The sequence below is a fragment of the Ochlerotatus camptorhynchus genome, unplaced genomic scaffold (genome assembly GCF_037179485.1).
Source record: "Ochlerotatus camptorhynchus isolate MF236.1 unplaced genomic scaffold, CSIRO-AGI_Acam_v1.1 ptg000041l, whole genome shotgun sequence".
Lineage (NCBI taxonomy): Eukaryota > Metazoa > Arthropoda > Insecta > Diptera > Culicidae > Ochlerotatus > Ochlerotatus camptorhynchus.
Genome location: NW_027040532.1, coordinates 925,923 through 942,286, shown reverse-complemented (window position 1 = coordinate 942,286; position 16,364 = coordinate 925,923). Strand labels below are relative to the sequence as shown.

General features: G+C 38.8%; 1 protein-coding gene across 1 annotated transcript in view; it reads left to right on the top strand.

Moving 5' to 3' along the window:
- Positions 1–5,695: 5,695 nt before the first annotated feature.
- LOC135713495 (homeobox protein koza) overlaps positions 5,696–16,364 on the top strand; it is a 43,413-nt gene continuing 32,744 nt past the window's right edge. The window contains exon 1 of the mRNA XM_065236623.1: positions 5,696–5,949. Within this exon, the coding sequence (XP_065092695.1) occupies positions 5,850–5,949 (100 nt within the window). The 5' untranslated portion in view covers positions 5,696–5,849. The remainder of the gene's footprint in view (positions 5,950–16,364) is intronic.

The following is a 16,364-nucleotide window of genomic DNA, read 5'->3' as shown; positions in this document are numbered from 1 at the left end:
GGAGATTTTACGCTATAGTTAAAATACAGAAATTTTTTCTGTGTAGTGCTATTCGGATCTGATGGTATCATACAAAAATGGCGGAAGACCGGTGAAAGTTTGAAAAACCCGAATTTATCCACCTATGGTGTGATCAGACCCTTCTTACTTATTCAAGTTTATTTATTTTATTGTCATTATCAGTGACCAAGCCCCCCATCCCCGTGTCATCCAGTGACTCTACACCACTGCCTGGGGGTACCCGGAATATATCCTGGTGTAGTCTATTTGGTGAGGCTACCAATCACCTTATCATCGTATTTTAATGTGATTTAATGGGTTTTAATTCAATTCATATTCAAGCAACTTCCCCGGGGTACCCGGAACATGTCCAAGTGTGTCCAATGTGGTCTGGAACACTTAACACGACTTGCATTGATCTTATTTTTGAATTCTGTAGTAATTTGATGTGTCGCATGATGGTTTTGATACGTTTTCCGTTAAATCCAGCTTGAAGGCCCATATTCACCGGATCTTATTCCGGCCATATCTCCGGAACCGGTTCACCGATTCCAAAACCGTTCAATAGCGTTCAATGGGACCCCAAGACCTATCATTTGGCGCCGAGTTTGTCCAAATCGGTTGAGCGGTTGCTGAGAAACGTGAGCGCATTCATTTCGTTACAAAACAGCGTAATGTCAGTTCATACACTGTATTAATGATAATTTTGTCTTTTTTGGCAAGTAATTAGCAACCACAACTCACGACCATATTTTCGACACGATTGAAGTGCATCCACATTGATGTGATATTAAAATTATTTTTTTGCTGTGTCATGCAGTATTATCAATTGTCAACTTACTCAATCTGTTTATTCATTGACCTTGCAGGTAGGGTAATGGGGTTCTGGTCCTGGAGAACTTCAAATTGACGGGATAATGAAAAAAGCAATTTATCTGGACATACTGAAGCGAAAACTTCCAGCAAGTGCACCGTTCGAAAAATTCATGTAAATTTCTGCGAGATATAGCGCACATAAAATCAACGCTACACGGTTCGAAAAAGTAGTGTAAATTTCTGTCACTATGATGCACATAAATGGAGCGTCACATATCATACAAATTCACATTACAGATCGTGTAAATTTATGAGTCATTTAATGGAATATTCTGAATATTGTATGCAACCATCCATCTTTGTAAGCAATATTTCTAGCAAGTTGCTAGTTTACGTGAAAAGGAAGTTTACATGCTTCAATTTTAGCATGCATGGATATTTACATCACCATTAAAATTCATAATTTTTTGGTGTGTAGATTTGGCATAAATTTACGCAATATTTCGTGTAAATTTAAGAGCAATATTGCATAAATTAGCAATATTGTATGCAAGCTTCAAAACGATTTCGCTGTTTATGCCAAGTATAGCTCAAAATTAAACGAAGGGAGATTTTACGCTATACCGTGGACCCCCGCTAATCTGAACGACACCTCATTCATATTAACGGGGTTCATTTTTAATTTGAACTTCTAGTACCCCTATCAGCGTGTTTCTGGTTGCCTTATTTGCTGTTTTGTTTTTGTTCTGCGTTCCGTTTTGCAATGTTCCATTTTGCTTTACTCCGTTCCATGTGCAAAATGAAGTTTAGGCAATTAGGGTTCAAATTAAAAAGTGTTCAGATTAAAACCGGTCATATTACCGGGGGTCCACGGTAGTTAAAATTCAGAATTTTGTTCTGTGTGATGTGTTGTGATGTGATGTGAATGGAACCCACCATCAGTGCAAGGATTACCAATGTCTGCAAATACTTTACCGGTTTTAAAGTTCTGCATAATGGTTTGTTGCAGGAGGGTGAATCAGCTTCATTGAAGACCTTTGGACAAAACGACCAGATGGCCATATGTAATCACGTGACAAGGGAATGGCAAATCCACAAGGGGTGCGACACATCTAAATCTAGATTTTAAATGGTCGAAAAATCTCACACTAGCGAATCAATCTACGAAAAATCTTTTTTCATCTCTTGCATCTAAACCCATCTACTCGCAGCGCCCTCAACTTTTTGCAGGAAATCTTCAAAATCATAATCAATCGTGTTTCTATCTATTAAGCGCGAGTGCATCTCACAACACCAAAGCAGAAAATGTCCTGCATCTTAGATAGAGTCGCCCCCCTCGCAAATCCACGAGCCCGCGTCCAGTCAACAAATCCTTTGATTCCCTTAAGCTGCCTCCCCCCCCCCAACCCAGTATATAATATAATGTTTAAACATATATGATTTACAGTAATGTTCGATCACATGCTCAAAAATATGCAGACAATCCATTTGCCGTTCAATGATGATTTCAATTATGAGTGGAGAAAACTCCGTTAAGGTGATAATCTAAGGAGGCCTTAGCGTAAAACTTTAAAGACACAAAGGTCAGCTTCCACAAAACATACAAATTTGAAATTGCTACTCTCTGTTTGTTTTTGCCAAATTTAAGAGAATCATGTAAATTTAGTTTAAATAGATAAAATCAGATACGATCTCACCAAGCTAGTCTAAATGAATCCACATAAAGCATCCGTGCTATTGTTGCATTGTAGTTCCAATCCAAAACGGTTCGCTTGATGGGAATCAACATAAACTAGTCCCGTCCTACGTAGAACCAGTTTGAAGTGTCCAAATGTAGTGATCCTCCGGCTTGGAATAAAAGATAATCGGCTGTAGACGATTGCTGGAGCCGATTGACGGTAGCCAAGTATCAGGTCCAGACGCGAATACCACGAACAATGGAATATCTTGGTTCCAATAAAGGTTTCTCTTCTTTTTCGAAACCGTATGTCAGCGGCAAATCACAGTCAGTACAGTCAGTATCCCGTGGGAATTATAGTCGCTATATTCATAGTCTGGCGGATAGAATTTTGATCTATCATAAAGCGGAACCAATTCAATATACCTTAGACCAACAATTGAAAAGGTACTATGGACTTTTATAAACAAAACGTTGATTATTCATTCCCCGCCAATCGAACGCACATTACCGGCATCATCGGATAGGGGAAACTTTCCCCAACCCAAATATGGTGTCAGTTTGCGTAGGCGAGCCTTGAGTCACGAGAAAAGGGTTGTCGAAGTTTTGTTAGCAATAGCTGATGTGCTCTTTTCTGTTGTTGGCCGTGATTTGCTCGATTGGTTCCGCTATTTGACAGCTCAATTGGTTCCCGAGATTCTATCCGCCAGACTATGAATATAGCGACTATAGTGGGAATGGGATGCAGTTCTCGCAGGGCTGCATAGATGGTTTGATTCCTTTTGAAACGGATAATCGCGTTCTTGTCCATCTTCGAAAATCTTAACCGGATTAATAACCAAATATGCATGATCATTCAGAATTTGTTTTTTTCTGTGTGTGCAGAAACTGAAGAAACTGCCTATAATCGCATATCAGTCCCATATGGTAAAAGTATGCATTGAGAAAATGGCAGTCGAAGTTACGAAGTGCAATTACCATGTAAATATTTGAAAAATCATAGTAAATTTATTGATATTTTTTTTCATGTTAAGACCTGTTGCAATGAAGCTTGCATGTTTTTTTTATATCAGGGAAAAATATGGCAATTCGAAAAGCAGACCTGTAACTTGAAATATATACGGTTGAATTTCAAGATGGGACTAATATGCGATTATTTTGCGATGGGACAAACTGACTTGATGTTGTTTTCACATTTTTCATGATCAAAGTCCATAGTTTTATCACATAATATGAATGTAGATGCCAATTGATAGTGGGTAGCGTTGTTATCTCAAAATTGACGAAAATCCATATGGGACTGATATGCGATTATAGACAGCGTAGGTATACATTCCACCAAGATGGATATCCGAAGCATACCGCAAAACTGATACCGCAATGGTACAAAAATCGTAACATTAACGTTATTTAGTGGCAACTTTAAGTGCACAAATATCAGCTTTTACGACTCGTGCAACATGTAAATTGTTACTTCACGTTTGCTGTACTGCAGCATACATGAAGTAGCAATTTCAAATGAAAGAGCACTGATTTCCGAGATTTGTTTAATTAAAAATTTGAAGTGGAAGTGCGTGGCGGCCATTTGTGAACTCAACATGGAATCACCTTAATCCAATATAACATAGTAGCCTACTTTTCATAACTAAAATAACAGCGTCGAAAAGTATTATAGTACGTTCAGACTACAGAGTTATAACATGTTATAGGGATATCTTGATGGTGGTTTCTGTGTTGCAATTAGTTGACAACCGTTATAACATGTTATAACTCTCCAGTCTGAACAAGGCATTACTTTTCAGCATCCACACAGAAAAAATTCTGAATTTAACTATCGCGTAAAATCTCCCTTCGTTTAATGTTGAGCTAAACTTGGCAAAATCAACGAAATCGTTTACAAGCTTGCATACAATACTGCTAATTTATGCGATATTGCGCTTAAATTTACACAAAATATCGCGTAAATTTATGCCCAATCAAGCGTTAATTTTATGTGCGCTATATCTCGCAGAAATTTACATGAATTTTTCGAACGGTGCAGTGCCGAAAAGTTCTACTTTTCGACACTCTTTTAATGTTTAATGTAAATAATGTTGTACGCAACTCATAACATTATGCTTTTCGTTACTACCGAATGTCCAAATAAAAGGATGTCGATGTTGGAACATAGACAAACGTTTTCAGCTTGCATCAGTATCTACACATAATAAAAATGTTTTTCCTAGAGGCTATTATAAGGAAAATTCACTAACTTGAAATTAAAAAAAATCTGTTCAGAATGGCTGGCGTTAGTGTGTTTGTAAATATAACAGTTTGGAAAAAGCAAAATTCAGGCTACTTCGTATTTTTTTTTTAGTAAATACGAGTAACGCACAGCTACTCAATGTAAAAATATTAGCTCAGAGTACAGCTGACTTGCCCCTAGCTGGTAACAAACTTCGATTTTTTCAACATTCGTCGTAATTATGTACAAACTATAATTAAACTACAACTCGTGCTGAAAAAATCTTCGTCTTGCAACTTGTTGCATAAATAGCTATTTCCGCACACTTTTGAGCATGGAAAAGTAGGCCCTTATGTTATTCTACTGCGTGATGGAAAAAAAGGTTTTTATAAGCCGGAATTGTAAAAAGTCAATTTTAATACAGGATTACCAAGTAAGTTATAAAAAATGCCAGACCGGCCTGATGCATTAACCTGAATCAGTCACAATCGTTTTCCTAATCCCAGCGAAGGGGTCGGGATGCCAAGAATGGCTGCATTCAGTGTGGATGTGGTGGAAAATATGTCTATTGCCTGTCGTGCAACTCACCAACCGGCTTCTGTGATCTGAGGTGGTACATTCATACTACACTGATGGAAATTATTCACCACTAGGAAGCACCACCACTAGTATGCCGTGAAACCCGACCGACGAACGAATAAATTATGAAAAGTCGGTTGAGCAAACAAGTGGGAGTGTGTTATGGAAAAGTTGTTTTGATGGAGAAATAATGCTTTTCACTTTATTTCGAATTAAAGGCTGTTTAGGGTAAACTTTTCGTTACTGCTGTCTTCTTTTTTCGCCGTTTTGGGATTGGGACGCGAGCGGAACGTTCTTTACGATAACCGTTTGGTGCGATTGGAAGCAGATCGTACACGTCGGCGATGTTAGTGTGCTAAACGCTTTCCACCCGGACGGATCAAACTGTTTTATTTATTTATTTTAAGGAGGATGTGTGCAGTGGCATGTGAGATGAAATCAATCTACGAAGGACAGTCAACCGTGGATTATTGGAGTGGATTTATAAATAACAGTTAAAGGGTGTTAATATCGTAGCTAAGTGAATTAGGTGCAATATTTGGTGGTGCATTCATGAATATAGAAGAGAGCAAGACAAATTTGAATATGGAATCAAGTAAATCATTTTTCATACGGGATTTATTAGGCGATCTTATCTCTGGCAGACAAACCGGTAACTACATTCATTTCCTCTAATAACATATTTCGAAACTAACAACAGAGACGTTTACCGTGCACCCCCGGTAATCTGACCGTTTTTAATCTGAACACTTTTTAATTTGAAACCCGCTAATTGCCGTGCAAACTAAAAATGGCTCTAACGTCATTTAGCCAATGGAATGGCGTAAAGTAAAATGGAACGATACGAAACGGAACGCAGAATCAAAACAAAACAGCAAATAAGGCGACTAGAAACACGTTTTTTCTAATGCTTATAGTGTTGATGTTCAAGATGTTCAAATTAAAAATGAACCCCGTTAATGTGAATGAAGTGTCGTTTAGATAAGCAGAGGTCGACGGTATATGGCTTTAAACTCGCAATTCAAACGTATTCGAAGCTTCAGCCTTTTCAATATTTCCTGTACACAGTGCTGATGTAAGTTTGAGTTTAAATATTTGTCGTAAATTTGGCAATTCTTATTTCATTATTTTTGGGACACCCAACCGGGAAATGTAAGATTATATTACAGACTTGCATGGAAAGTATGCATAATTTGCAATGTTTTGCGTCATTAAAAGATTCTGTAATGTGGTCATCGGAAGGTTTTTAATATAATCTTGTTATTTTTATGTTAGCTTTCTTTCGAACAAACTCTGTTTCGCCGAATGCATTAGGTCTAGAAAATCATCTCGTGAAGGTTTTATATAAACAATACGCATTCTGGAAAAACTTGCTTGTACGCTGCAGCCCATTGAAAGAACTGCCATTATATTTGTTGTTTGAAACATATGCAGAGGATGTAATAAAACCAACCTTACGTTGGATGTAAGAGATTTTTTTTTTGCGTGTACCGGTGGAAAGAATCCAGATGCAGGTTGCCTCGTTTATCCATGTCCCTCATTTGTTTACATCTGGAAGTCTAAATCGAGTTGTTTTTTCGTAGCAGCTGCATGCTTGGAGGTAAGGACTATTTTTGACTCATCGACTGATCACTGTGCATAGATACAAACAAAGATTGTGTATTTGAATGTGTTGGAGGAGGCGGCGAGTTCGTTTCCCGGTCCAGTCGAGGAAATCTTTCGAGTTGAAAATATTCTCGACTTGATGTGGGAGAATATGTGGGATGATATTTCACAAAGTTCACCCAGAGAAAAGTACACTAGTCATAGAGAGTATCTGCAAACTTTACCCACTTACCAATACTGCCTAATAAAATCATCAAAATTTTCCTCTTTGTACCTATGTTAACAATGTCTTTTAATGTGTACCATGTGATTGATCATTCAGCAAAATGGTGACAAGGTGTCACGGCGCAAAATATTGACCATACAAATAGGCGTAAATAGGATGTTGGGCTGGATGGGGCCATGTTCTAGCGGACAAGACATAAACTATCGGTTGCAGAAGTCTTCACATGTAACACATTTAAAATTTGCGAATGGCGAAAGGTGTACATTATTTCAATTTGTTTAAACTGAGTCTTTACAGGGACCTTCTTAGAAGTCAATGGCAATTCGTAGAAGGTTAGAGAACGTCAGTTGATTTCAGAAAACTCCCTAAAAGGTTGGAAAACTTCTTAAAAGTTTAGGAAACGTTATAGAATATCAAGGAACTTCATACATCTCCTGAAACTTTATAGAACTGCCAGATAACTTCTTAGAACTTCAGGGACAGCGTAGAAGTTCTGGTAACTTTTTAGAAGTGCAACAAATTATATAAGAGATAAGCTAGCTTTGTAAAAGTTCAGCGAACATCATAAAAATCCAGAGAAACTTCATAATTGGGAGAAAATGCTATGCTAATATCAACATGAAGCTGTAGTGCGATAATTTATTAGCTAGAGACTGACTTGCTCATATACTGTCAAACGCGCACTTTTTTGCCTGTGGATTTGAGAAAATACCTCAAGTCCCTTCACCCATCAAGTGATCTAGGCAAAGGAGTGCGCATTTCATTAGTATTGTCGCATCAATGGCCCTTCGCTCAGTTCAAACTTCTGTTCAAGTGTCCTACTGCGGTACTCTAACGGAACTATCAACCTATCCTCTTTAGAACTATCTCCAGCTTGCTTGAGCTTGAGCTTGAGCTTGATTGACCGCCCACGGTTGCTACTCTGTTACTGCCAGATCAGCTGTAATTACACAGAGAACCAATAGACGATGCTTGGGACTAGCAATCATCCTCAATGTGTAAAAACTGGTGATCTTAAATTAGGCAATACCAGCGCCGGCCGCGCCCGAACACAGGTTAAGAAAGGAATGGGAAGGATTGTGTTGACATGACACTCGCTTTGATGGAAGCCGAGAACACCTCTGCACTTCCACGAGGAATCACTGGGATGTTGGATAAGAGGGTTGGGTTTGCAGCAGGGTTCGTTTTGGTAAACGATAAGCTGAATTGATGTCCTAACGATCATATAACGCGAAGGAGCTTGGGACTAAACCCACGGTCTTCTGCTCAGTAAGCAAAAACGTTTGCCACTAGGCAGACGAGCACCTTTTTAATCACCGAGTTGCTGTTATTACCATGTAGTCATATTAACAAATAAAACGATTGACGAATCTTGAATGTGGATGGGCCTGAGATTAGACTCATGATGTTCTGCTCAGTAAGCAAAAACGGTTGCTCTAAGGCCACCGAGCCCCTCATATCACATAAAACCGTTGCTCAAATTTGTGTATCCATTCAAACCCGGAACCAACGGCAACAACGAGTTTCGCAAAATACACGATACACAAGCGATTTTACCATAAATCTCTTTGATATGTAAGGACCTGGGACCGCGTTTTTCTGCTCAGTAAGCAGGCCACTGTAACCGACGATCTTTCAAATCCGAAAACTAAAAACTACGAAAAAGTACTAAGGCCTTCATTAAGTTCCACTTTCACGCGACGTTCAATGACAGGGTCCTATCCAGGATTACACCTGAAAAATCCAAATCTGGCCAACGCCCACCTAAACCTGTTCTAATCCACCTGATATGACTAACGAATAGAAGACTTTGACTACCCAGCCATGCAGTAGTCTCATTCCGTGCCTTATGGCAACTTGATGATTCTATTGCGCTCATCTTTTGGCACCACCCAGGGGAGACTTGGTCCTGTACCCAATGCTTAACTTATCTCCATTCCACTCAGCTACTCGCAATTTCTTGTGATATAGTGGGCGGAATATTATTATATGAGACAATTCAATGCAGACGTCTTTCCAAATTTGGCAGATCGACAGGTAATCGGTGAGTTACCACGATAGTTGCTATTCAACAACTCGACAACGTCCCATCGTCAACGCCTGCTATGAGAATTTCCCATTGCAGACGTCAACGAAATGACGTCATCGAGCTATCGATCAACTACCCTGGTTATCGCCTGGTACCTTATAGCACGATGCTAGGAGGCGAACCGGAAGAATCGATGAGCTACCTCTCCCCCCTATCCTCTTTAGAATTATCTCTAGCTAATAAATTATCGCACTAAAGCTTCAGGTTGATATTAGTATAACATTTTCTCCCAACTCTGTCATCGTAAACTTCCCGTATGAAGTAACAAACACTGACTGAATGCAATTAACTTCGTATAACTTAAATGATTTTCATAGAAATGCAGATAATTTTGAAGAACTACATCAAACTTTGTAGGATTTTTAAAAAAATTGGGGAAGTTCATTCAAGCCCAAGTATTTTTCTTGACTTTTATTGATCTTCTTAAAACTTCTGTGAGTTTGGAGATGCTCAAGACAAATCTAAGAAATGCAGATAATCTAATATAAATTCAGAAAGCTTCGAAATAAGTCTGAAACATTTCGTAGAAATAGGAAACTTGAACAAGTTTGAAGAACTTCGATTAAGTGAATGAAACTTTGTTTTATTACGGGAAACTTTATTAAAAATCCAGGACCTTCTTTTAACTTTAAGGCTTCTTTAACCCATTAACGCCCAATGATTTGTTTATAGATCAGAAGCCTCTAACACCCAGTGACCTATTTATAGGTCAGTTACATTTTTGATTACTGTTGCGAAACTGGAGCTCAACAGTTATACATGCCTTACCTAATATTGTTCCATGGACCAATTTCTTGAAAATGGTAAACAATTTAGGTCACAATTAAATCACTAGGTGGTGTTAGTGTTTGCAGATAGTTTCGTTTCATTAACTTTTATAGTATAAAGTTCTCGTGATATATGTTAGATATAAGGGTGCGGTCTTAGCGGCACCGGTGGTGTAGTGGTAGGCGTGATTACTTCTCACCCCAGAAGGCCTGGGTTCAATCCCAGTCGGCGCCGCCGGGATGTTCTGAGACATAACATTTCTGGGAAGTAAAGGCGTTGGTCCCCGGTTCATGAGTTGATGGGTCGATAGGTAGGGTCCAGGTGTGGGAGCTGCCTCCCTGGCGTCGGTAGTCTCAGCACGGAAAACAAGATCGACGGAATACAAATCAAGGAAAAAAAGCGTGCGGTCTTCTGCAATGTTGTTTTGATAACGAAGGCCAACACTACAGTTTATTTTTTGTTCCGAATTCTCTCACAAGGCGGCTCTACAGTTCATGTGAAATTTGTGAACATGCAATATCTCATGATCCAGCCTATAAACAAAGTTGCTGTTTTCTGCAATGTTGTTCAGGAGACCAAGAACTTTTGAATCGTGGACAGTTTAGTTCAGAATTCTCTCACTCGGTGACACTAGTGTGCTTAAAAATATCATGTACATGCAGGGTCGATATAGCTAGATACAAATTTGCTATTTTCTGCATTGTTGTTCTTAAAGCTAAAACCTTTTGAATTGTGTACAGTTTAGTTAGAAGTTCTCTCGAAAGATGGCTCTAGTGTTTTTTTTTTAATTTCGTGTAAATGCAAGGTCGATATCTCAAGATCCTTGCTAGCTGTTTTCTGCTAGGTTGATCAGAAGGTCAAAGTCTTTTGAATTATGGACAGTTTAGTTCTGAATTATCTCACTAGGTGGAACTAGTGTTCTTATAAATTTCGTGCACATGATGGGTCGATATCTCGGGATCTTTCTTACTGTTTTCTTCAATGTTGTTCTTAACGCCAAGAGCTTTTGAATTGTGGAAATTTGAATTCGAAATTCTCTCGCCAGGTAGCACAAGTGTTGCGTCGACATCTCGTGGTCATTGCTACATACAAAGTTGCTGTTTTCTGTATTTTTCAGGAGGAGGCTAAGGCCTTTTTAATTGTGGCAATTTAATTCTGAATTCTCTCACTGATGACACTATGATGCCTCGAGATCTTTAGTAGATACAAGTTTACTGTTTTCTGCAATTATGTTCAGGAGATAAAGAGCTTATGAATTTGGAGGGTTTAGTTCGGAATAATCACACTAGATGGCGCTAGTGATTTTTTTTAAATAAATTTTAGCATTTTTAACAATATCGTTTTAACAATATCTACAATTTGTGAATCTTTATCAAAACCAATGTATGGAAAAGTAAATACATTTAGAAATCACCTATAATAGAATCATACAATTTATTCGTTAAATAGTAGATGTAAAGTGTGGGTTGTGCTTAGTAGGACGGAAATTATATCAAAACCCTTACTGATAGTTCAAATGCCGTGGTAATTCAATTTACGTGTTGATGAAGAAATTCAAATGCTTTACCAGTTTTTGGGACGTTATTTTGACTTATCGTTTGTGACTTACTCTCTGAGTAAGACTGGTTTCCAGTGCCTGCTTTTTGCTTCAGCTTTCAATGATCAGCGTATTGCCGTCGTCATTTATTTGTTTTGGATTATTTTTCTCTCTACCCACGTGTATGATACAGGAACACATAAATCAATCTATATATTTGATAGTTTCTATAGATTATTCTACCGATGTTCAGTATACGATATAGTTTTTTTTAATAGGGGGCTGTTCATAAACTACGCCAACCGTATTTGAGACGTTGTAGACCCTCTCTCTCCCCTGCGTAGACAATCGTCATTACATTTTTTAAATTTTGTATGAACCGTAGACAATCACCAAACCTCGCCATCCCCCCTTCCAAGTGTCTACGTGGTTTATGAACAGCCCCTAGTTATCTTCAAATGTTTCGAAGCACACCAAAAAATGTAATTACTGTAAACAAATTGTATGACTAAAGATTTCTTTTAATAAAAATGGTGACCGCCAAAAAAATATCAGTTGTTTATTATGAATGTGAAATAATTCGTGTGTTAATGGCTTGGAATTGGTTCATTTTTAAAGGATTTCAGGGAACTTGGCAGAAAATCATCGAAACTCTCAAAAGTTCGGGAAGCTTCATAGCAGTGATGCAAATTTATAGTAGTTCAACGATATTTGAAGAAGTTAAGCGAATAATGAAGATTTTTTTAAGTTCGTGGAATTTCACAGAACCTCGGTCAACTTTGTTAAACCTTAGTGAACTTCGAAGGAGTTCAGAGGCTTAGTGCTCAGGAAATATTGTAGAAATTATCAAACTTCTAAGAACTATGTTTTGAACTTCCTAAAAGTTTTGAAAATATTGTGTCGAACGTATGTTCAGGAAAATTCGTAAAAAGGTTAAGGGACTTCCAGGAAGATAGGAAATTGTCGTGGGTATTCTGAGATCTTGGTCAAATTAAGAGAGCTAGGAAAAATATATCAGTGAAGTTTCAAAGAAGTTAAGGAACAGTAGATGCGTTATAGAAAATATCTACAAGTTCAGCAATCTTGATAGAAATTCAGTTTCTGTAAGCTATGGAATAATCTTATAAGTTCAGTAAACTTCTTAGAAATGGAATCAACGTTCCAGTATTTCGCAGAACAGTTTGTGGGCTTCAGACTCAGAGAGCTTCGGATACGTTCAATCGATTGGGAAGAAGTTCAGGGAGCTCTGTTTGAGTTCGTGGAACTAAGATTATGTTCAAGAAACTTTTCAGAAGTACACTTTTCTTTGTTTTCGTTGATTTGTTTTACATCGATCTTGTTTCCCGTGCTGAGCACCAATGAGCACGCCAGGAAGGCAGCTCCCACACCTGGACCCTACCTATCAATCCATCAACTCATGAACCGGGGACCAACGGTTTTACTTCCCTTCCGGAGGAAGGCGTGATCAGAGATGTTATGCCTCAGAACATCCCGGCGGCGCCGACTGGGATTGAACCCAGGCCTGCTGGGGTGAGAGGTAATCAGGCTTACCACTACACCACCGGCGCCGCTTAGAGCACTTTGTTGATATTTACTGATTTTAATAAGATATCATTTAGTTCCTCTAGACATTTTCAACGTCTTGGTAAATGGTAAGGTTGATCAAGTCTAATTCTGAATATCAGAAACTGTTCAATAGGGGAAATGGATCTAATGTCGGCCTGAATCCCCTTAATTTGGGCCCATACATAAATTCAGCAATCGACTAAATTTTCAATAGCAACCAAAAATATCCATTAGTGCCGTCCCAAGACGTGTTCATCTAGATAAAATTGATAAATACCGGATTTTTAGCGATGGGCCCAATCTTAGATCCATAAGCCAACATTAGAGCCATATTCGCTATATCAAAAAAAAAATTTTCGATACCTTTTTATTTTTCTAAAAGTATTGAGAAAAATTTTCAAAAATCCAAGAAAATCAGTTTCTTCGTTATAGTACGTTCAGACTACAGAGTTATAACATGTTATAGCGCTATCTTGATGGTGATTTCTGTGTTGCAATTATTTGACAACCGTTATAACATGTTATAACTCTCCAGTCTGAACAAGCCATTAGATTTTTGTCAAAAATTACATGTAAAAATATGTTTTCTATCTCATCATGAAAACAATTGGACTCTCAGCAAAACCGAAAAGTCGATGTTTTGTGGTTTTTTACGTCCAAATTTACGCCATAATTACTTATAAAAACCCGAATTTATCCGCCTATGGTGTGATCAGACCCTTCTTACTTATTCAAGTTTATTTATTTTATTGTCATTATCAGTGACCAAGCCCCCCACCCCCGTGTCATCCAGTGACGCTACGCCACTGCCTGGGGGTACCCGGAATATATCCGGGTGTAGTATATTTGGTGAGGCTACCAATCACCTTATCTTCGTATTTTAATGTGATTTAATGGGTTTTAATTCAATTCATATTCAAGCAACTTCCCCGGGGTACCCGAAACATGTCCAAGTGTGTCCAATGTGGTCTGGAACACTTAACACGACTTGCATTGATCTTATTTTTGAATTCTGTAGTAATTTGATGTGTCGCATGATGGTTTTAATACGTTTTCCGTTAAATCCAGCGTGAAGGCCCATATTCACCGGATCTTATTCCGGCCATATCTCCGGAACCAGTTCACCGATTCCAAAACCGTTCAATAGCGTTCAATGGGACCCCAAGACCTATCATTTGGCGCCGAGTTTGTCCAAATCGGTTGCTGAGAAACGTGAGCGTATTCATTTCTTTACATACACACACACACATACACACATACACACATACACACACACACACACAGACATGTTCCGATCTCGTCGAGCTGAGTCGAATGGTATATGACACTTGGCCCTCCGGGCCTCGGATCGATAGTCGGTTTTTCAAGTGATATCTATACCCTTCTTTGTAAGAAGGGTAAAAATGTTTTTGCACGTGAATTTTCTTTGAAAAATTAGAAAAAATGTGATTTTTTTGATTTTTTTGATTTTTGATAACTTTTTTATTTTTTTTTTTCAGAACTGTTTTTCGTATTTATTTTTTCGGAACTGTGAACTTGCCATTAAGGCAACTATTGTTAAACGGTCTAAACTGATTGACGACAAATAAATAAATAAATAAATAAATGCATGAATTGTGGTGATTCCTCTCACCCTAAGGACGGCTGTCCTGTGAAGACGGATCCTAAGAAATTTAAATATTCAAATTGTGGCGAAAACCACAAGTCCAATTTTTGGGAATGTAAGACTTGCAAAGCGATACTGCAATATCATTCTAAGCGACACACAGTGGTGCCAAGGGTATCAAAACACGCGCTTTTTTATTTACGCTGAAATGGTTGACTAAAAGTACTAGGTGTCTTCTGAGAAGTTTCTCGGGTTACAACATTCCTTCTTATGGTAAAAGAAAAATTAAAGATTAATCCACAATTATTTTTTAATATGAGGAGATACAAAATAATTATCTTCGGCAAAGCTGTAGAGAATATTACTGTGAACAACTTTGCTCAAGACTATAACTTTCGCTAAAAAATTTCTTTTACAATAATAAGGAGTGTTGTAACCTGAGAAACTTCTCAGAAAACACCTAGTACCTTTAATCGACTATTTCAGCGTAAATAAAAAAGCACGTGTTTTGATACCCTTGACACCACTGTGCGACAGGTAGGAAAGGCTCCACACCTCCGAACAGGTACAAATTCATCTGCTGTTCGCAACGGTAACGAGGAACAAATTCTACATTCGTATCCGTAGGTACAAATATCACCCCTACTTCAAATTCTTTATCTATACCTGCTCCCCTCGCTACAAACAAAGTCTTACCTTATCAATCAGGCTAATAGATGGTACGCAAACCTTCCGTTCGAAAACATCAAAGACGCGTTGGTCCTCCACGAACATAGTCCAGGTCTCGTGGTCGTAGAAGGCGAACTCTCTTGCAAATGGCGACAAGCGGCGGCACAGAATTTGGGAGAGTACCTTGTAGGCGGCGCTCAGCAGTGTGATCGCGCGGTAGTTGCAGCAATCCAACTTGTCGCCCTTTTTGTGGGCATATGACACCTTCCATCCACTCCTCCTCCAAAATCTTGGTAATTACCCAGTGTAGCACTCTAGCCAGTGCTTCACCACCGTATTTTAATAGCTCACTTGGTAGTTGACCTACACCAGTTGCTTTGTTGTTCTTCAGCCGACCGATTTCCTCCGTAATTTGTTGAAGATCAGGGGCCGGTAGCCTGTCGTCTTCCGCGTGAGCTCCAAGGTCTTTTGACGTTCCACCTTCGTTTTCTGCTGCATCACCGTTGCGGTGCTCGTCATAGTACTGCTTCCACCTTTCAATCACCTCACACTCGTTCGTGAGAAGTTTACCGTCCAAGCCTTGCACATATCGGCTTGCGGCACGTAGCCTTTGCGCGAACTATTTAGCTTCTCGTAGAACTTCCGTGTGTCGTTTTCGCAGATTTTGCATCGCCTCGTGATCTCGGTCTTCTGCTGACGCTACTTCCTTCGGAAAACCGAGTTTTGTCTATTACGTGCTTGTCTGTATCGGTCCACATTCAATTTCGTGCGATGTTGCATCATTCTCGCCCATGCTGCATTCTTCTCCTCTACTAACAGTTTGTATTCGCCGTCAAACCAGTCATTTCTTCGGTCCTGGATCGCAGTACCTACACACTTAGAAAAAATCATATATATTTAGGTGCTCTGAGAGTGACATATAAGAGCGTCAATTTTGACATAAATTTGAGTCATAACAGACGCGAAATTCAGCTCAATCAAACGTACTTTTCGTCAAGCAA